Here is a 23,075-nt window from a genome sequence, read left to right on the forward strand (position 1 = left end):
TTCCAGCTCAGGGCTGGGAAGCCATCCTTACAAGTCCAAATCGTTCAAATGTCAAGGGAGAACGGGTAGACAGGTCAAAGCTGACAGTTTCCATTCTCCTATATGCCAATGTCCACCATAAAAACTGCCAAAAATAATTGAGCCCTACTTTCAATGCTTCCAAGAACCCAGCATCCTTCTCAGAGGTTCTCCCAAACTCTCAATCTCTCCTGCATAACCTTTAGTTTGCTCTTGTTCAGATCCCAGGAGTAGGTCTGAGTAAACCCCCACCTGAGCAATGCCACACCACTTTCGCACAACAGTAGCCTCTATTCTACCTTCTTCCACTATGTCCTGAATTTTTAAAAAAAGCTTTAACAAAGATGAATTGAGTGCATAAATAAAAATAATAAAGATCATCGATGCATATTTTCCTCAAAATATAAACATAAACACTTAATTTGGACCAGACAAAAATGCTGACACTCCCTGGGCACTTAATAAAAATGTAACTTGAATTATTCAGTGTCTTGATACAATGGCATGCTACATGAAATAAAATAGCATTTCCTTTGACTAACAGAAGTCCCACCAAAATATTAAAAAGCCACGTCTGCACTCGGACATAAAAAAACTTCAAAATACTAAATACAATGCATTTCTGAGTTGGCACCTGCAATTCATAAGTAATATCTCTGAACAAAACAAGGATTCAATGACCTGAGACTTTGTTTTAACAATATAAACAAACAGGTATAAATACATAATTACATTAAAACATACAAATTTTGCAGCCATCTTTTCTTCAAATTTAACATGCATTGCTGAGATCAATCAGTTGTAAGACTGACTATATATACCATAGGACCTCACTATTGATTCCCAACTCTGCCTGCTCTCATAGCAATGCACATGCAATCATTCTTCCATTCAAGCCTTTGTTCACAGTTGTATCATCTCAGGCGTTGCTTCTTTAATAATCTTTTTCGAGGTGGGATCTATTCCATCACCATTCGAAGATCTCAGTCTTCAGCTATATAGTTAAATGCCCTGACCATCACATTTATCTTGCTAAATCATGCTCTGGTGCAGAATGGAAGTCACTACTCCTTATTAAAGTGTGGATCATTTACTCCTAGTGTATACAAGCACTTAACTTTCACACAAACTGAAAAAAAGGATCGGTTCTCAGATTTCAATCTCCTTTTCCTATGAATCAGTTCTTATATACAAAAGCCATTATGCTGCAACTTCTGACTTTACCAAATACCCACATGTCTCTATATCTCTTGGCATGCAAGGTCTCCTACCTGTGGTTTTGCCAACAGCAAGTATATGCATAGAGACACATGAGCCAATTTTCCTGACCCATTGCCTTTCAATCATCAAGAACCCCTTATAGTCCAATTGCAATAAAGTGTAGAACAACAACAATTTTGTTAAACCTGGCCACAAAAGCAAGCAGTGTAAGAAAGGAGAAACTTAAAAAAATCTGTACCACAATTGTAAGCATGGGTAGTTCGTATCCAGGGCAGAAAATTTGTCCTATGTCAGAATCCAATACATTAATTACTGCCTCTCCACTCTCTTAAATTACATCTACATTCCTTCTGAAATGCTCAAGCTGAATCAGTATCTAATATACTAAGTAGCAGTCTATTCCAGGCACTGAATTTTGTGGTAGAAGCATATAAATAAACTGTAGATAAATAAATTAAATAAATAAATAAATCAGTGCTCACTGAAATTAAGGTGCAAATCAGACCACAACTTCCAGCGCAGATACTTATGCATTTAAACACAGGAATCACATTTGCTGTTCAAGATGCACTGTCCTTCCAGAAGCTGTGCTGAACTGGTACCTCAGTGAGACTCTCAACATTCAAACAGATGCAGTGTGAAGTTCGGGCACATGTATGATAGATACCCAATAAACACACCAGAAAAGGTTAGAGTTTGTCCATTCAAGTGTAAGTGATTTTTTAAACAATGTGTTAAGTCTTAATTACTAGCACTGAAAATTTACTTTTACAAACGTGGAGACACTTTCCTGCAGAACTGAAGTATCATTGGGAGATTTCGAAAACAATTAAAAAAATTTTTTCAAACATTGCAAAATCTAGACCAATCAGCAGTGAAGCAATGGTGCTTGCTGCTGACCTCAAAGATAGATGCCCACAAAGATCTACTGCTTTCTCCAGCTTGGATTTCTCTTTCCCCATATCAGTTTGAATCTGAACAAGTTAAATGGGATCTTTAGTCATCCAGCAATAGTAGTATCATCGCAGGATAATCAGCTAATGACACAAGTATTTTCATAGCAAACCAGGAAGCAAAGTGCACTGAGACACACAGTCTAAATGAGGAAGTTAATTCAATGGAAATGATGTATAGAAAGCGAAACAGAAATGGAAGGAAAGATGGGATTAGGAGAGAGAAAAGTAACAGTCAGAAAGAAAAAAAGCCCAGCTTTCACTTCTAATTAAACTACATGTAGAACTAAATAAATGATTCAGATATACATGAAGTTAAGGAAGAAGCTGAAGTATCAAACTAACTTTTAAAAAAGGATTTTAAAATGAAATTCCACAAATATAAAATCAGTTTCTCAGGGCCTGTGAGGCTGCTCAGCAGTAATTCTAAAACTTAGTATGCTGTTAAAAACCTAGTCACACCTCATTCAACGAGTGTAACTGTTTCCGTGCTTTTACAGCAAAACTAATTCCGTAGGAGACAAATTCTCATCAGTTCAGTCCCTTCTATTTGATTGCAGTCGGGGGAGACTACAACAGCACATCGCGCATGTGTGGACTTCAGAAGTTGCTGTCAAAGCAAACGCCGACAGATTTGCAGTCATTGCAACAGCAAAATCTGGACCTTTTTCTTTTAGACTCTTACTTTTCTCTCTCCTAATCCCATCTTTCTTTCCATTTCTATTTTGCTTTCTATACTTCATTTCCATTGAATTAACTATTCTAATTTATACTTCTTCATTTAGACTATGTCTCAGTAAGCATTCTTCATTCTGATTAAGGAGACACACTGTTGCTTGCTCTTTTCACAACTCTCAGATCCCTGTAGAGGGCACCACACTGTTTTTGAGTTTTAATAACAGCAAATCCCAGTACAAAACCCCATAGTCTGTGGACAAGTGTGAATGTAATGAATGGCGAATAAAAAGTGCTAGCTTCTGACTACAAAATCCGAGCCAATATGTTACATGTGGCTATTGCTTATGCTCTCATTACCCTCAATGTAGGTCTACTCAAAATATTTCTACATTCATATCAATTCTTTTTATTTTAAGAAAAACCTTGATAATCCCACCATATGTTTTTCCAGTGAAAACAGATTTAGCATTAACCACGATGATTAGCTTCAGAATGGTTTCAAACGTAATTTTCCTTCTAAATAACTTTAGCATGGGTCCATCATTCTGGTGGAAAAATGTCACAATCAAGAACTTCCCTCAGGAGTTTCATTCTTTGAAGACATGATAGCCTTGCACCATTCCAGTGTCTCTCACTACATTAAAACCCACCCTACAGATGGTTTTTCAATTCTTTACAAATGGGGATAGACCAGCCTGCGGTGTAGACTAAGAGAGATAACTTTCTTAAAATTTACTCATAATGGCTAATCTATTTAAAACAGTTGGAAAGGAGAATTTGAGTGAGAAATGTGGAGGAAAAAAACTAACAAACTTTGGAAGGTAAAAACAAAGGTAACCATCTTTCCTTCATTCATTCACCTTTCATGTAATTTTCAGGGTACATTATAGTACTAAAATCAGATCAGTCAGTTCCAGACTGCTTAAAGGATCAATGAGTGAAAAGTCAGACCAAATAAAAGCTTACAAACAGCAAGAAAATTATACTAATACAAAATTATACTGCTGCCTTTCAAACCGAGTCTTTTAACTTCGAGTTACGGTTATGTCATAACTCGAAGTGGAAAGTGGAGGGAAGAGTAATTTAGAGACAGACTCTGGGAGCCAGTCACATGACAACATTGACAGCAGCCTGATAGCAAGCCATGCACCTGTAATCCAGCAGGCAGACTTCAGGTAAAGTGGTAAAGGGGATTGAGAGAGACAGAAATGTAACTGGTGCCCTGTAAAAATTAAGCTGAAGCATATACAGTTTGCCATTAGTTTGACAGTTCCAGTTGCCACTGGTCCAAATCTGTAAAAATGATTACATGTGCAGATTGACTGTTGCATTTCCTCAATTATAATAATGACTACCACTTCCAAAGTGCTTCATTAGCTGTGGAGCACTTTGGGGCCAAATCATGAAAGGTACCATATAAATGCAAATCTTTTTAAGAAAAAGGTCATACGTTCCAATTGTGTACCCCAACACAGAAAGGATTTCCTTTGTCCTTTACACAAGTCAATGTTACAAGCATGTCCTCTTTTTCATTAGCATGCAATGCATTTCACAGATTTCTCTTCCTAACAGCACTGTGGGTGTACCTACACCACGAGTACTGCGGCGGTTCGAGGTGGCGGCTCACCACCACCTTCTCAAGGGCAATCTTGGACGGACAATAAATGCTGGCCTAGACAGCGACGCTCACATCCCGTGAAAGAATAAAGACAAAATCAGTAGACTGCTACTGGAAGAGAATTTAAATTGTTAGTGGCCTGGTGAAATCATTGTACAAGGTTATAAAGAAAAAGCCAGCTCAGCTTCATTTTCCAAACATTTCTTGCAACAACAAAAAAAAAGGCTTTGTAAGTTTTAGGTCTTAGTCCAAACTGTAAATAGTTATATAAAAACCCAACATCATAGAGACAAAACAGATTACTGGTTTTCCCAAAACACACAATCTGTGCATTTATCAATTAATTTTAAGATACAATAAAAAACTGATAAAATTCAAAGACGTGGTCAACTGGACATTTGTTCTGTATTTGTGAGGAGTGTATAAAGACAGCAGGACATTTAAAACAAGGAATCTAAAACGTGATATTGTGAATGTGTCCTTGTCACACAGAGATAAATTCTTACTAGAATACAACCTTAAGTATCATTATCCATTTTTGTAATCTGCATAGAGTAGAAGTGTGTGGAAAAGCTTATCAATGTGATATTTTCAGTAACTAGCAACAGCATAATAGACAAAGTATTGTGCGAAACTGAAAAGTCATTGGCTTTTTTTTTTAAATTAACGAGTTGTCATTTGATACCTTTTTCCATACAGAAGCCAATTGTACATAATCTGGGTTTCGTAATATTGCAAACGGACTGAGGAAAGCCATGTCAAATTTAATGCCTGTGTATCAGATACCATGTATGCATGTCCACATAGAAGCATAGGGGATAAAGGCAGTCAGGGAACACACACAACACAAAGAACATGGAGGGGAAAGGATTCCAGTAAAAGTCACCTATTCCTACTGACAAATACCAAATTTGGCACTCGCAGAGGATGTACCCTGAAGGCAATATGATTCATGTAGTGCTAATTAGGAATACACAATTTAGACAATTTCTGGAGGCAGATTTCAGAACAACTATATTTACCATTCTAAACAATTACATCTTGTTCTAATTAAAATATTTCTATCTATATTTGGATTCCAAACTTAAGTGTGGACTTAAAATAAAACAGAAATTAGCTGAAAACCACAAATAGGCCAAAGTGGAAGTTAGCACCTCAAAAGCAAAGATCCTGACAATTTTTTGGATATATTATTTCAACTCGGGTTCCAATATTTTATCACAAATATTGTTAAATCATTTCTTAAACTTAGTCAGAGAAAAGTTAATTCAGTAATCTTTGCAGTATGCAGACCTAATACAGATGGGCAGCTTACATGGACCAGAACTAGATGTGAAACATTAGTCACATGATTATAACTTTGCATACATCTTATTAAAAAATTTCTCAATGAAACACTTTTTTTTCTCTCAAGGAAATATGATTGTGCTTTGGCTGCATACTCTTCACTCAACTGGTATCGCATTTACCTAGTTATTAATAGTCCAAACTTGCTCTTAGCAGTAAATGAGAAAGCAGCTTTACAGCAAGCACCACATACTAGTGTCAGCAGACCAATCTATTTAGTAACTAACTTCTTTCAACCCTAAAACCCTCCTTTTTTCTGTCTAGAATACTGGAGGATGACCAGTGCCTGCAAGAGGTCAAAGGTTCGTAATTTCCAGGAGATCTTTGCCATTGTAAAGGCGCAGGGCCCAATTTACAGTCCAGAATTCCCAGGAAATAATGGGGTAACTTCAATAGTTACTGATATGACTTCATAATTTCCTGAGACTTTTGGTGCCACCCAGCCATTCCCTTCACCAATACAGCCGAACAGTGAATTATAACTCTGGCTAATTGAAATCAATGGAGAGACTGAGTTTGCTGAACTTAACAAACTGATTCCACCACTGCCACTTAGATTTTTGCAAGATGGCATTGGTGAGCAAAGTATACAAGACAGAGACAAAATTGCTTTTGGACATATAATAGTTGCTATTTGGGAAGAAAAATGGGAAGAGGCGATATATACTAAATGGTACAATTTTAAAGGAGGTGCAGGAACAGGTTCACATACACATTTCTGAAAAATTCATTCACTATATCTGGATGTCACTGGTAAGGTCAATTAAGAGTCATTCACATGTGGTTATGGAATCACATGCAGGTCAAACGAGGTAAAACGACAGAATGTGTTCCCTAAAAGACATTAGTGCACCAGATATTTTTTTAAAAACAAAAAGTAGTTTCATAGTCATCATTACTGATGTCAACTTTTAATTTCAGATTATATTTAATTAATTTAACTTAAATTCCTCAGGTGCTATGGTGCTGGTTTGAATTCATATCTCCAGATCATTAGTCCAGGCCTCTCCAGGTATCAGAACTGCTGTGCTACTGTACCCCTGTTGGTGTCAGGACAAGTGTATAAAGCTGTTAAAAGAGCATTTGGGAAATGCTTTATAAATAGAGACACAGTACAAATGCAAGGAAGTTACATTAAACCTTTATAAATAACTGGTCATATCCCAGCGAGGGTATTGCATCTAATTATGGGCACCACATTTTAGGAAGGCCATCAAGGCTTTGGAGGGAATGCAGAGAAGATTTACCAGAATTATACGAGGGTACTTTAGTATGTGGAGAGGCTGAAGAAGCTGATAATTTTCTCCGTGGAGCAGGAGAAGAGAAACTTTGACAGAGGTGTTCAAAATTATGAGGTGTTTTGATAATAGATAGAGAACTGTTGCCATTGGTGGGTGGGTCAGTAACAGGGATACATTTAGCATAATTGGCAAAACAACCAGGAGAGATGAACAGAATTTATATTCACACCAAATTATGATCAAGAATTCACTGCCTGAAAGGGAGGTGGAAGTGGATTTCATACTGTAGTAACTTTCAAAAGGGAAACTGGACAAGCACTCGAATAGGAAAAAACTGCAGGGGCAATGGGGTAAAAAAGCAATGAATTGGGACTAGTTGGATAGTTTCTTCAAAAGAGCCAGTATAGGCACTGTGCACTAAATGGTCTCCTTCTATAAGATGAAAATCGATGAATCTATAGTGCCTGCATTCTACATTTACCTGATCAGATCAATCCAAGAACCCCACCCCCTGTAATTGACTGTAATGCAAATGTGAATATCTTCACAGAATCACACAGTCTATAAGAGCCCTGCGGCCCATCGAGTCTGTACCGACACGTGAGAAACACCTGACCTACCTACCTAATCCCATTTACCAGCACTTGGCCCGTAGCCATTAATGTTATGACGTGCTAAGTGTTCATCCAGGCACTTTTTAAAAGAATGTGAGGCAACCCGCCTCCACCACCCTCCCAGGCAGCACATTCCAGACAGTCACCACCTTCTGGGTAAAAAGGTTTTTCCTCACATTCCCCCTAAACCTCCTGCCCCTCACCTTGAACTTATGTCCCCTTGTGACTGACCCTTCAACTAAGGGGAACAGCTGCTCCCTATCCACCCTGTCCATGCCCCTCATAACTTTACTTATATCTCACATGGCTGAATGCTAGTTTTTTTCCATTTATAGGGTAATCCTTGATACACTGTGAAATTGTCTCTTGGGACAACTATTTTCTGCTCTGTTTCTTGAAATCATTCTAAAGTTAATCAGGGATACACTACAGCATCCATCCTACACTCAACAGCTCATAGTCAGTCTTGAGATATATTTGGAGAGTTAATGAACTGCTAATTTTCTAATAATTCTTTTTCTTATGCCAGTATTTATTTCCATTTATATATTTTAGTGTCTTCTGGCCAGCTATAAATAAACAGAATAGACTGAAAATCCCACAGAAAACAAGCAGCAAAATAAATTCTTAAATATCCAGTGATTCCCAATCTGCTGCTGTTCTCATTACGGAGAATTTTAGTTTTTCTTCCATCAAATTTTGACAAATTCATCACTGGAGACCAAACAGCACCATGGACTAACTAATGCTGTTTGGTGAATTCCAGGTCATTAGCTTTGTGACAGGAACAGGGAAGGGGGCGAAGATTTGTAGAAGGGAAATAAAAAGACCAATTAGCTATTCTTAAAAACCACCATGTCTTTGATAACAAATGCTCACATTTTGAAAAAAGTTAATACTTCCACCCACTCAAAAGATTAAAAGTTGAACATACACAGCATTAGATAAAAAGAAAACTGTCTGAATTGCCAGGAAAAACTTAAATTTTGATTAAAGTAGGCTCAGCCATTTTGATCTAAACAAGAGTTGACAATCTAGATAAATGGAATACTGCTGAAATATTCTATGATAATTGTAGGTTAAAATGCATTTACATGAAACTTGACAGGAAACATGAATCTCAACAGCAATTATCTGAAAACCTATCATTTTCACTTTAATACGCTGAAGCATTTCTTTCAAACTTCATAGATCCAAGTGAATAGAGCAAAATCTTGAACATGTCCATCATTAAAAAGAAGCAGATAATTCCAAGAGGATACAACAGTGTACACTTCAAGACTAGTTCACTGGCTGTGAAACACTTTGGAACATTCTGGTAATGTACTTAACTTGAGGTGTCAACCCAGTGTTCAGACAATCCTACAACAAAAGTCTTCTGCTCATCTCCAACACAAGCAATGGAGCAGTTATTAATAAAACGAATGCCCTTCACAAAAAAAGAAAGATGCACTGCAGGCTATTTTAGTAAGAAAAAATCATAAAGGATGCCGAAATGTTATGGAATAGCAGGATAGAAAAATACCAAATTCTAATACATTAAACTTTTCATAAAGCAAAATCAAGAATTAGATGCAGAAAGCTTTTGACACAATCACATTTAAAAAAAAGTTAGTTGCAATCAGTTGAGGTATGTAGAATATTGACAAATTAGAACTCAAATATTGATGTTTATTCAACTTTCAAAAAGATAAGTACGTTAGTTTTTATAATTCCCTCATCAAGTATGGAGGTCACACACAACTTTAATGTAGCAAGACCTTTCCAAAATATCAGCCTCTACTACAAGTGCAGTACTGTCATTCTGCAAGTTTGCATCTCCATTACTTCAAATATGCTCAAGGAATGGATTGGATTCAATTTTTAGAAGTCTTCAGTGCGGTTTTAACTAAAAGCAGCAAAGATGATCACAAATGCAGTTTTTGAATTTTACTAAGGCCAGTAATATCTTTTCCATTATTCTGAGAAAACCTGACCAAATCTGAAATTGCACAGCTGTTAATTCTGTTAAAGGAGCAGGCGGTAACTTTGAACTCATGTTTGGATTTCAACTGTTAGCTCTACAAGACTACTGTGACAATTAAAATTCAAAGTACTCACATAGCATTTTTCACATAACCCTGCTTTGTCTGGACGATTCAAGACAAACCACATACTATAAACCCTTAAAAGTGAACATATTTCTGCTAAATTGTCACCTTATCCTTAATGACATAAAGAAACACGTTTATCAGCATCTTTTATCCATCTGTATCCCCATTTCCCCCGTCACCAGGCCAAACTTCCTTAATGCCCCTTCCCCCACCCTAATGCTGAACTTGCATATTTCTCTGCTTTCTCTCCTAGCTCATCTCGCCCTCTCGGAGCTGATTCTGTCCACGAGACTCACATCCTGATCCCTCGATCCTATTCCCACTAAACTGATCACCAACTTCCCCTCCCGACCCCCATGTTAAGCAATATTGTGAAGAGTTTTCTCTCTTCAGGTATTGAACCTCTCTCTTTAAATCTGCCTACAATCATCCCTCGCCTCTAAAACACAATCCTTGACTGTCCTTGCAAACTAACATCCCACCTAAAAGTTTCTTATCCCTCTACAAAGTCCTAGAAGATGTTGTTGCCTCCCAAATTTGTTCCCATTTTCCCCAGTACTCCATGTCTGAATCCCTCCCATTAGGTTTCCGTCCCTGCCACTGTACCAAAACAGCTATCAAAGTCACAAATTACATCTATGTTACTGAGATAAAGGTAAACTTTCCCCCTCATCCTTCTTGACTTGTCTGCAGCCTCTGACACGGTTTACCGCACCACCCTCCCCAAACACCACTGCACTGTCATCCAGTTGGGTTTGATTGTTCTCATCTGGTTCCATTCTTATCAAGCTTATCATAGTCAGAGTATCATCTGCAATGGGTTTTTTCCCTGCTCCCACGCAGTTAACTCTGGTGTCTCGCCCAAGGATCTATCCTTGGCCCCCTCCTATTTCTCATCTACATGCTGCCCCTTGGCGCCTTAATCCAAAGGCACAACGTCAATTGTAATATGTACGCTGTTCACACCCAACTCTATCTCACAACGACCTGTCTTGGCCTCGCCACTGTTGTTAAATTATCAGACTGCTTATCTGGCATTCAGTACAGGATAAGCAGAAATTTCTTCCAATGAAAAATTGAGAAGATTGAAGCCATTGTTTTCAGTCACTGCTCCAAACTCTGCTCTAGCTACCAACTCAATTGCTCTCCCTGGCAACAGTCTGAGTCAGTATGTTCACAACCTTGGTGTGACATTTGATCCTAAGATGAGCTTCTGACCTCATTTGTGCCATCACCAAGATCAAATATTTCCACCTCCATAACAGCACCCAACTCCATCTGTCTCAGCTCGTCTACTACTGAAAATCTCATTCATGCCTTTGTTACCTCTAGACTCATCTATTCCAATGCACTCCTGGCTGATCTCCCACACTCTATCCTCCATAAACTTGAGGTCATCCAAAACTTTGCTGCCAGTGTCTTAACTCACAGCAAGTCCCTTTTCCACTGCTATTCTTGTGCTCACTGAGCCGACATTGGCTCCCACAGTCAAGCAATGTCTTGATTTCAAGCCTGTCATCTTTGTTTTCAAATCCCTCCATGGCCTTGCCCTTCCTCACCTTTGTAGTCACCTCCAGCCCCACAACCCTCTGAGATATCTGCACTCCTCCAATTCTGGCCTCTTGGTATCCCCAGTTTAATTGCTCCATCACTGGTGAACGTGCCTTCAGTTGTCTAGGTCCCAAGCCATGGCACCCTCTGTGGATCTCTACCTTGACTAGTTGGAGCGGGCTGTGTGCTCCAATGATCCCTTGAGAAATGCCATCAGGACCTCCTTGCTCCTGGTAGGGCCACCCATGGCAGCAAGGTCAGGGAGAGTTGTCAGACAAACTTCGGTCCAAAAAGTCCTCATCAGCAGAACAGACAAAGACTGTGCATTTCACCGGCTGGTTCAAAACGCCACCTAAATCTGACCACCAACCTTTCAAGGTCATGTGTACAATGACGGCACCCCAAGATCCCCACGTTAAACAAAGTCATACGCAGGGTTCATCCAGTGGCGTTGGAGAATTGGCAACCAGAACAGGGCTATGAATCTGCAAGTCACTAATCAAGATTCTGCACAAAGGTGATAGAAGCATGAAAATCACTAGATACCTGCATTGGGACAAAGGTGTCTTTGGGCAGCAGCATCTGTGACTGAGCTCAGTCACAGATGCTGCTGCCCAAAGACACCTTTGTCCCAATGCAGGTATCTAGTGATTTTCATGCTTCTATCACCTTTGTGCAGAATCTTGATTAGTGACTTGCAGATTCACAGCCCTGTTCTGGTCCTCTTCCGGATACTCTCTGCTTACCTCAAGTGGGAATGAGTTTGGAAAGGTGCCCTAAAAATAGGCTGTTCCATTTTCTCTTGTCTGGGGAACCACACCCTGTGGGATCACTATCTGTGGTCAAAGGAGGAAAACTCTAAATTTTGCAACTTGGAGTGTTAGAACATTCATGGATAATTTCAAGAGTGGCCAATCATTCAAAATGGCAGCAAAATGTCCATCAAGCTGCATCATGTTTTGAGTCACAACATCTTAATGATGAAGCAGAGCAATGACAGAGATGGAAAGAAAAGGATGCAAATCTTGCACTCCGGATCCCACTATCTCGTTGGACATTCTGCCCCATGTACCCAAAGAACTGTGGGTCGAAAATCAGTCTATTCAGTTATCTTATGACCCATGGCAGAAACCCACGATCCTGAGCAGACATCACCTTTGAATCAAGGGACAATAAATGACAAGATCCCAAGCTCTGGAATACCCTCCCTACGCCTCTCCACTACTCTACTTCGCTTTCTCCTTTAAGACACTCAGTAAAATCTTCTGCTTTGACCAAGTCTTTCTGGCCTAATATCTCCTTATGTGGCTCAGCGTCATACTTAGTTTTAGAACACTCCTGTGTAGCACTTTGGGACATTTCAATATATTAAATGTGATATATAAATATAAATTGCTGCTGTTCTAATCCTCTAAGCAGCTGTGTAGAGCTCCCCTCCAAATTGAACTTTGAGTTAACGTACTATATACACTGTGACTCAATCATACAGATCTTGCATGTCCCCAGGTTTGACCCATCAGACAACTGCAAAGAGGCCACTACATTTGGATTTAGAGACCTCAAGGTTTGAGTGAAAAATAAATGATCAGGACTCATTCCTGATTGCTATGCAGCAGCTACCCTTGATAGAATATATTTGGAATTCAAGAAAAATACAGGAGTGGGCACAACTGTGACACTCCCACAGATGAATAGTTTGCCAACATTTACTATCCAGGCACACTTTAAGAGCTGCTGTTGAGTGAGGTACCAGAGGTCTTCTTCCAGCCATAAACCATAATCTACCACATCACCATTTGTGAAGAAATTGGATAACGGTAGAAAAATCAATATAAAAAAAGCAGAATTATTAGTTAAAGTCTAGATATAGATAATTTGCAAAGAACCCTCAAGTCTAATCATGCACAACATAGCAGATTGTGACCCACACATCCCACAGATGTCTTACACACAGAAAAGTTTACAAGTATATCTATCTGCATCATTGAATATCATGTGGCAATTTAGAAGAAAGTAGTCGAACTGTAATGTTTACTGTCCCATATAACTGCACACATTAGGAAAACAAATGTTGGGAACGCTGCTCACAATATGGATGCCTGTACGCGGATACATCTGCAAACAGGATCAAAGCCTTGGCTACAATTGTTTCATACCAATGCCTTTTCAGTCAGTTACTAAAAGTGTACATGCGTTGATTTGCCTTCAATTTGTACCTCCTTGCAAAATGTGCCCTGTCTATTTTTAATGACATGGATTTCTCGTGAAACATAGGTATAATCTATGATACAAAACTGAAATGAAATCAGCCCATTCCACTACGGCACTGGAGTACTTAAAATAACTAGTCCAATTAGTTCCTTCTTTGAAAAAATAATGACCTCTTAGGAGTGTACTCAAATACTACAAAGGCTGTACAGAAGGCCAGGACATATATTTCAATAACTCTAAAAAGATCCTAAAGGCAAAGTGTTATAGATCAAAGCCATTGGCTGAAGCTTTGAAAGAAGTCCCACACTTTAATGAAATAAATTTATGCTTCAAAAATGCAAAAATTGCACTTACCTCGGTATCTATGGTATAACTGTTCTAATCTCTTTCTATCCAATGAACCTTTCAGACTTTCACGAACATAAAGTTCTGGATTTTGAAAAAAATTGTCTGTAGCAACATCTAACTTCCAGTCATTCTGCGATAAACAACATACTGCAGTTTTCTCACTGGACTGTGTGAAGACCATAAACTGACGCACTTTATCCTTCTGTGAGGACTTCAGCTTGTTCTGCATAGAATAAAGGAACAAGTTGTTAGTGCTTAGCTTATGCTTTGATTACTTGGTCAAGTTTTACAAATATGCAGATACTTAGACACACAACCAACCAAGTCCCAGAGCACTTAGCATATGCCACTGCAAAAAAAAGCTGATCCCATTCAACATTAAGTTTTATTTTTAAAAAAAGATCATCAGCCTTTTAACTACAGGTGCCCATTGTAATGATCCTGCATAACTGATGCAGGGAGTATGGCTGATTTTTTCATCTCATTCTTCACTAAATTTAGCAACTATATTGGTTATATCTGTAAATTATAAGCATTAATTCCATAAAAAGGATGCTTTATTGCCCAAATACTTGTGGATTTAACTTTCCAAAAAAGTGAAACAGTGAAAGTTCAATAGTTGCAGATGAATTCACTTTCATAATTGGGTTTCCTTGGTTTAAGTCAAATTATTAAACAAAATATTGCTCAAGTATTGTGCCATTAGAAGTTGGGGAATAGGTCAACTAATTCAGCAGCTCAAATCATATCATGAGATCATAGAGGAACCCTGATAATACTGGGAAACCTTCAATTCCACCTAACCAGAGAAAGCCAAGTAGGGGAAAATAAGCAATGTACAGCAAAAATGTTTTTTTCAAAAGGTGTTAATTTGAGGTTACTTTGTTTCTAAACTGAAATATAGACAGACATCAAGAATAATAGGATAGAATATTTCCCATAAAGCAACAAAGACCCACTCCTTCATTGCATCTAAGTCAACTGGAAGAACAGAGGCTATAGAAAACTTGTAGCTTCAGATGTTATACTGTGAGCAATTTGGGAAATAGTGATAGACTGTGGGTGAACATGAGGAAACTTATTTTATGCTGCGAGTGATTAGAATCTGGAATACATTGCCCGAGCATAAGGTAGAGGCAAATTTAACTGTGGCTTTCAAAAGGGAACTGGATATGAGTAAAGGAAGGGGAGTGGGGCTAGCTGAGTCACTCTTACAGACAGCAAGCATGAACATAATGAGCCAAATCGCCTTCTCCTGTGCTATTACCATTCTATGATTATATAACATGCAGCTCCTAAATGAAAAATATGAGGTGCAGATATCAGCTAGTCCAGATTAACTACACAGGTTCTACACAACATAATCAAAGTTGCAGCAGTTCTACTTAATATGTTAAAGAAATCCATTAGGATAACAAATACACTAGTTACATAAGTGCATATATTTTAAGTTATAGAAAATAATACACTGACAAAACAATTTTTAAAAAGTTTAAATAAATACATCTATAGTTGCAGTATGAATTAACACATTCCTTTCAAAGAATGACTGACAACCTGTTGTGTCTACACATATGAATGCAACTATTACATTTCAGCAATAAGATCTGCTGCTTTGTCAGCATTTCACAGTCAACCAAACAATGCAAAAACAACTTACATTAACACGTTTACTGAAGATAAACGTCACAAAGATTTTAAGAAAAGGGACAGAGCCAAAGCAAGAGATCTTAGATGCATTGACTAAAAGCTTGGTAAAAGAAGCGGTGTTAAAGAGTTATTAAAGACAGGGAAATGGGAATGCGAAAGATTTCAGAGGGGGTTTATAGGGCTGGAGGTAGTTACAAAATGAGAGGTGGTGAGACCTCTTAGGGGATAAGCATTTTAAATTGGAGGCACTAGGAGGCACATTGTAGGTCAGCAAGGGCAGCTAATGCAATAGAAAGAATTGGTGCAGGATGTGACAGAGGCAGTGGTGAGGCCAAAGATGATAACTCGGGTCTTCTCAATGTTTCATGGCTTAAACCAAAGCTGGCTGTCAAATAAGCAGTCCGTCAAGGGAGCTGATGGAGAGGTTGAGCTGGGTATCATCAGCACACACAAGGAAGCTGACTCCTTATCTGCTGATAAAGTTGCCAATAAGCAGCATATAGAAAAGGAACGAGGGTTAAGGGTGTAAACTTGGGGTTTCCATCTCCATAACATTGCCTGACTTCGCCCATCATGCTACTGAACCCTCATTCGTGCCTTTGTTACCTCTCGACCCACCTATTCCAATGCACTTCTGCCTGACCTCCCATATTCTACCATCAGTAAACTGCTGCCTGTGTCTTAACTCACAGCAAGTCCCATTGCCCTATCATCCTTGTGCTTGCTGAACTACATTGAGTCCAATCAAGCAAAGTATTCAAGCAACGCTGTTGCAGGTGAATGGATTGAGCAGTTAACATTTTTACTTTAAAATTCTCATCCTTGTTTTCAAATGCTACCACGGCCTTGCCCCACCATCTCTACAATTTCCTCCAGTCCACAATCTCTACAATCTCCTCCACAACCCTCCGAAATACCTGCATTCCTCTAATTTTGGCTTTTTGCGTATCCTTAATTTTAATTGCTCCACCACTGGTGGCATGCCTTCAGTTGCCTAGGCCCCAAGGTCTGGAATTGCCTCCCTACACCCCTCCATCTATCTAACTCATCTTTATGAGGCGCCTTAAAATCTTCCTCTTTGATTAAACCTTTGGTCAAGTATCTCCTTATGTGGCCTGGCATTATACCTTCATTTATAATGCTTCTGAGAGATATTTTTGGATAATTCATTACTTTAAGGCACTATATAAATACAAGTTATCATCGTCATTGTCACCCAAGATTCAGAGATACAAAGAGAGACCTGTGGTAGAAATGATATAGGTACAGTGAGGTTGAAGAGCACATTAAATGAAATGACAGAGAAAGAAAAGACAGATTTAGGTCCAAAATAGACAATATTGGAGGGAGAGATAGGAGCTCTGAGAACCCCTGACCCCTGCAATACCCTTCCTGGAGCATGGGAAAGGTTTGCCTTAATGGTCAAGAGTAGGGAGTTAAGCAGCTAAGGAAAGGATAGGTCCTATTTTAGTAACAAAGAAATTTAAGAGCTCATCACACTTGTTAGAGGGGAGGATGAAGGGACAGGGGAGAGAAGTTCAACAGAAGCGATATTAAGTGTGGCTTATCTTTATTGCCCAGGATGATTGCAGAGTAGTGGGCAGTTTTGGCAGAGAAGAACTCAATGTGGACCAGCCAAATCTGGCAATGGGTGGCTTAACGGAGTTGAGGTGAAGATTGAAACCAGAGGGTGAAGCAGTAACCACAGAAGCAAACAGCTATCAGCAGAGATAATTGAGCACCATAGGAACAGCATCCAGAATAAGATGGGAACCAGGAGGAACAGATCAGATCTAGCCAGCAAAGTGAAAATCTCAGGGGGAGAAGCAGAAACTGAATCTACAAAAGCACACAAGGTAGTGGAATAGAAATACTCCAAAGAATACAGTTTCATTATAGAGCAGGAAAGCTGCAAATCACAATAGAGCTCAGAAATTAACAGAGAATTAGGATTACATTCAGAAGAAAAATTCTATACAAGGCCCAACGCAGCACAAAGTGGAAAGCCACATTTTTGTTCAGTAACATATTTATCAGGATGTGTGCAACAAATATTTAGTAGAGTATTCTTTTTGTTTGCTAATGGAAAAAATATTTTTACTCAATAAAATTTGAAGTTGTTTGAATATTTTGGACATGGCTTAAATTATGCTATTTTAATCTTCTCCATTGTAGCTAAAATACTGAAACAAAAATAAGGCCTAGGTGAGCTAACACATGGGAGTAAAACAGAAAAACACACACAAAATGTAGCCCAACTCTGTTTAAGCATAAGCAAATCATACTTATCTTCTATGCTTGTGTAACTTATTAAGGAGCCAAGGGTACACCCCCTACCTCAAAATGAGCATTGTACTAACATTTTGTTACAGGCACCACCAAATATGTTTTTGTCCTCCCTCATAGAAACTAAAAATAGCTTCCTGGTGCCAAAAACAGGATTGATCTGGCACATCCCAATGACATTAGAGCATGTATTTCTGGACTGAAACCCAAGATGCTGTGTATCTGTCAAATGGATTAGATCTCATATGAGATCAGATTTCACATATACTTTTCAAAATGTTACAACTTCTTAATTAAACATTGTGATTTATTAAGTGTTAAATGATTAAGAGATAAGAAACTATAGAAATAGCTACAATTGTTTAAATGGATTCAAGACACTAGTTACACAAGTCAAATAAAAGTTGAATCTTAAAATTTCTTAAATTGGTTAAAGGTCTTATGATAACAATTTGTAAAAATCGAATTCAAATAAAGTAGCTTATTTTAAATTCTTAGTTCCATAGTCCACCATTCAGCAAATCAGCCAAAATATAAAAAGTAAAAGCATTTATCAATTGTAATTAATCTTCAAAAGTAAATTGTAGTCACCATGCTGAGTTTTAAACAAAGTTAGGAAATCCTTTATGCATAGATCAGAATTTTCCATTCAAATGTTATGCTCCAGAAGTTAGTGGGATGTAGCATGGTTCACTTGAATCCTCTGCATTTTTAGTGGAGTTAATTATTAAAATTTAGATGTTTTAAAATCTGCACAAAGGAAGATTTATACAATCTGTGAAGAAGATTCCATTTAAAAAAAAATTTCTTACAAAGTAGACAAACAGTATGGAGCACAGTAATATCATAGCTGTCCAACTATGCTGAGAAACATGATTTCTGGTATAAAAAATTCACAGACTCAGTGGGATGCATTTTCTCATTGAACGCGTACACAAAATCTTACTGCAAAGCATTCAAAAGTATAACACTTTACAATATGCATCCAAATGCCCTGCATTTAATTGCAAAATGTAGCTTTAAAAAGTAACCCTGCAACCCCAAGAAAGTTACTGGGATTGAAAATGAATGTTCCTTTTCCAAAATCCACATACTAAGGAAACTCACACATTAATGCATAACTAAAATAGAGTAACAAAAATTGACCTGGTTGTCCAATAACTCTACTAAATAAAGAATTCCAAAATGATATTAAGCGAGCATCAGTTCTTTTTCCAATCTCAACATCTTCAAAAAAAAGATGGAGTTTATTTTCCTTCTTTCTAAGTTATTTCCTTCCCCACTTCATTGACTACTTGCTGTATAGTTTCACAAGTTGCAGGTGTTCCCTAATAGCTTGCCTAGCCTAGATAGCCATTATTCATGTGAATCTTGACTTTGTGTCAGTGCACTATTCAAACGCTGGAGGCATCACAGCTGATCCCAATCCAGATAACCTTACCCAATGTCCACACACATGGACTTCCAGGCTAGGCTGCTGAATAAGAGTCAAGAAGCAGGAACCCTGGCTCGTTTTGCCCTCTCTAACCCAGCAGCTCAAACCAACTGTAGAAGTCCAAATTGCAACTTAGCTGAGATCAACTAACTCAGACCAGGATAAAACCTAGGGATCTTCCTGGGAAAGAGAGAAATGTTAAAAACCAATATTAAAGATAAACACGTCTTACTTGCATACAGAATGTAAATTTGTGCCTAAATTTGCCAAGCTAAGCACAAGTGATCCAAAAACAAAGCACAAACTTTTATAAATTTCAAAGAACTAAAATTACAAAGTCAAAATGAGCTAGTCTGATCTGAGAAATCTATTAGGTTTGTTCAATTTGTTACTAACTTTTGAAAAGTCTTAGGAATTTCTAACCAAATTTCTGCTAAAAGAAAAATAATAGTTCAATGTAGTGAAATAGATGTGCAGCGTCTTGTAGACTAATGACGTATGACAGTAGTACAAGAGATGTGTGAAAATATTGTTTGGGTTCTGATAATTATGTTAAAATACACATAGTGTTAATATAACCTGCAAAGCTGGTATTACATTGGTAATTTTGTCCCACTTTTAGTCAGTTTCAATTCAACTTTTATAGTGTTTCATTCTCAAGATACAGGCACGTCTGTCATTTATTGCCCAATCACTAGCTGTCCTTGAGAAAGTGGCGGTGTACTTTCTTTTTGAACCACCACAGTCATTGTGGTGACACATTGTGCTGACAATGCTGTCAGATGAGTTTCAGAGTTTTGATCCAGAGAGAAAGAGCAATATATATCCAGGCATGGATGCTCTGTAGCTAGAAGAGGACACTGGAGGTGATAGCTGTTCCCATGCACCTGTTTTCCTTCTTCTAGGTGGAAGGTTGTGGGTTTGGGAGGAGCCTTGACAACTTGCTGTAGTGTTGTTATCTGTCGACAGGACACATCACAGCTATAGTACACTTGTGGTGGAGGGAGCAAATGTTTTCTCTGTTAGATGGGGTGATCAAGTGTACTGTATTGACCTGAAAAACACCCTAAGAAGCATTTCACAAAAGCATTCTCACTTAGCTATCAATACAGACACCAACCATTATCAAATTCAATGTTCTTGATATTCTGTGACATTTACACAAGGACTGAACGATTAGGCTATCACCATTGAAGTGAGAGCATTTAGAAACAGTAATTGCTAAGAAATTCCAAGGCCAATATATATCAACATGCTCATCGTTATAAGATAAAGAACAGAAAAGCAATATTCAGTATTTAAATCATGCTAACCTCGTAAAGAATTAATATTGTTACAAATGGCCTAAGTCAACGGCACAAGAACTGCGCAATTTTGGGGGGTTTTGGAACCTTCGATTACACGACTTAGTTCTTCACTCAGGGGTAGTAATTTGTTTCTCCATATAGGTTCAAAATTGCATGATAAATACGGAAGCACAAATGAGTGCAGCAACTACTTTTGTCCCTATTTGCAAAGTAGTTCTCAACAAAGGGTTTCTTTGCAAACTGCACATTCAGCTTGACCAAAATCAGACTTGCCACAAAATATTAACAATGTTCAAGTATGATCAAGTCCTGATTAATAAATCATACAAGGAAAGAATCATTGAATAGCAGTGTAATAGTTACATAAATAAAAATGTATCCAACACACAATCCTTTCAACTTTTAGTAAACTATAAAGCAGTCTTCCCCGTGGCAGTACTGATAAACCTAAAACAGAATTAATAAAAACTAACATTTACGAATGGTTGCTGCAAGCGTTGGCATTAACTACAGAGTATTCGCCCCTTTAGAAAATGAGCTGCTATTTCTATTTACCAGATAAATACGAACGGAGTAAAACCCAAGAAACCCTCTACAGTGGCGCAGTTTAGACCAGAAAGGCATTGGAGGAGATGGGGGGGGGGGGGGGGGGGGGCGGGGGAGGAAGAGAGCATTTTATTTTTTTAAAAAAGCACAGAAACACGGGAAGAGGACAGCAAGAGTTTATATAACGCAGAATATGAAGGGCAGCCTGTGAAACCGACCCCCAGTCCCCACTACACAAACTCGTCCACATTTCAGTTTAAAAATAAATCATGAAGGGGGGGTAAAAAAAAACCCCCAGCACACATCCGTCTGCTGTAGGCCTGGAAAGCAGCGGGCCTCGAGTGACGATGGCGCCGACCGCTTTCCTCTGGGTGCTGGCCGAGGCCGGCCGGCCGGCTGCCGGTAGAGAGTCCGCGGAGGGAGGGCCTGTCACTCGGGGTAACCTCCAGCCCTCCCTTAGAGAGCTCACACGGGGCGGCGGGGAAGGGAATGCTATTCAATGGTGAAATGTGTCGTGGGGGGTGTGGGGGCTAGAGGAGGAGGCGGCGGCAGCGGCAGCCGCAGCCGGGCCCGGCTTGTGGCGAAACCGGAGGGCCAGGCCGAGCCCGAGCAAACCCGAGCGGCCGCCGCTTACAAGGGATGGCGTGGAGTCGCTCGCCCGCCCGCCGGCGCGATTACATTGTGAAAGATCATTTGAGAAACACTCACCATCTTCAAGCGCTCGGGCCTCTTTAAAAAATAAAAAGAAAAAAAAACGGACAATTAGCAGTCACCGTGGGTGACACTCATGCGCAGTGCAGCGCACTCTCCCTCTCCCCCCTCCACACACACACACACACACACACACACTGAGACTGAGAGACTCTGAGGGGAAAGTTAGAGCCGCCCGTCGCTCGCCGCCTGCAACCCCGGTCACTGCGGCCACGGCCACGGGGCGGGGAAGGAGGGATGGGGGATGAGCCAAACTTCACTGGCAAACTCAACTCCTCCTCGACTTCACTTGCAACCCACAGTAGGCAGCAGCAGCGGCAACAGCAGCGCTACACCAGACCACTCAGTCTCTCTCACTCTGCAGCCAACTATCTGCTGAAAATATTTCACAAACACATTGAGGGGGGAAAAGTTGGGGAAAGAAAAGATTATTTTGTGTAGATCGTGAGGGTAAGGTCATTAAAGCAGGAGCTTTAGAGGGGAAATAATTTTAAGATGTATATTAACAGAAAATAATGCACCACTTCTCCATAACATACACAACCACACAGTTTCAAGCTGTAACTTGCAAAAAGGAAAAGCCTTTTACAGTCTCGCTGCGTCAGAGTGCCATGGGAGGGACTTTACTCGCTCAACATCAGGTGATTGGCACAGCGCTGAAAATTTAAAATGTTCTGACATTGGCGTCTCCGATTTTTTAAAAGATGCAATCTCGTTTGGTTGATTTTACGATGCTCCCTGCATGTCTTATGTCAGCTGTAGCTCAGTTGGTGAGTAGCGCACTGAGTCACAAGGTTGTGAGTTGTATTCCCAATTCCAGGACTTTAGCACAAAAAAATCAAGGCTGACGCTTCAGTGCAGAACTGAGGAATTTCTGCTCTGACTCAGATGCTTGTTTTGGATGAGATCTTAAACCGAAGCCCTATCTGCCCTCTCAGATATAAGATCCCAGGGCAATATTTTGAGGCAGGGGAGTTATCCCAATGTCCTGGCCAATATGTATACCTCAATCAACATCACAAAAACAGATCATCTGGTCATTGTCACATTGCAATTTGTGGGAGATTGCTGTGTGAAAATTGGTTGCTGCATTTTCTACATTACAACAGTGACTACACTTCAAAGGTCACAATGGCTTCTCTAACTCTAAAAACATTGAGAGGTCCTATAGCAGTGAAAGATGCTCATGAATGCAAGTCTTCATTTTCTTTCTTTTACAAAATGTATGGTTGTACTTCATTCCCTGT

At 39.2% G+C, this 23,075-nt stretch overlaps 1 protein-coding gene across 2 annotated transcripts in view; it reads right to left on the minus strand.

The window, feature by feature from the left end:
* Positions 1-22,266, minus strand: part of dcun1d1 (DCN1, defective in cullin neddylation 1, domain containing 1 (S. cerevisiae)) — a 57,864-nt gene extending 35,598 nt beyond the window's left edge. Inside the window, exons 1-2 of one of the 2 annotated variants that reach the window (XM_041182738.1) lie at positions 21,826-22,266; positions 13,900-14,116 (exon numbers count right to left, since the gene is read on the minus strand). In XM_041182738.1, coding sequence (XP_041038672.1) covers positions 13,900-14,116; positions 21,826-21,828 — 220 coding nt within the window. In that variant the 5' untranslated portion in view covers positions 21,829-22,266. Of the gene's footprint in view, positions 1-13,899; positions 14,117-21,126; positions 21,145-21,825 lie in introns of those variants that run through there. The other variant, XM_041182737.1, reaches the window with a different exon arrangement.
* Positions 22,267-23,075: the final 809 nt, after the last annotated feature.

Source organism: Carcharodon carcharias, chromosome 2 (genome assembly GCF_017639515.1).
Source record: "Carcharodon carcharias isolate sCarCar2 chromosome 2, sCarCar2.pri, whole genome shotgun sequence".
Classification (NCBI taxonomy): domain Eukaryota; kingdom Metazoa; phylum Chordata; class Chondrichthyes; order Lamniformes; family Lamnidae; genus Carcharodon; species Carcharodon carcharias.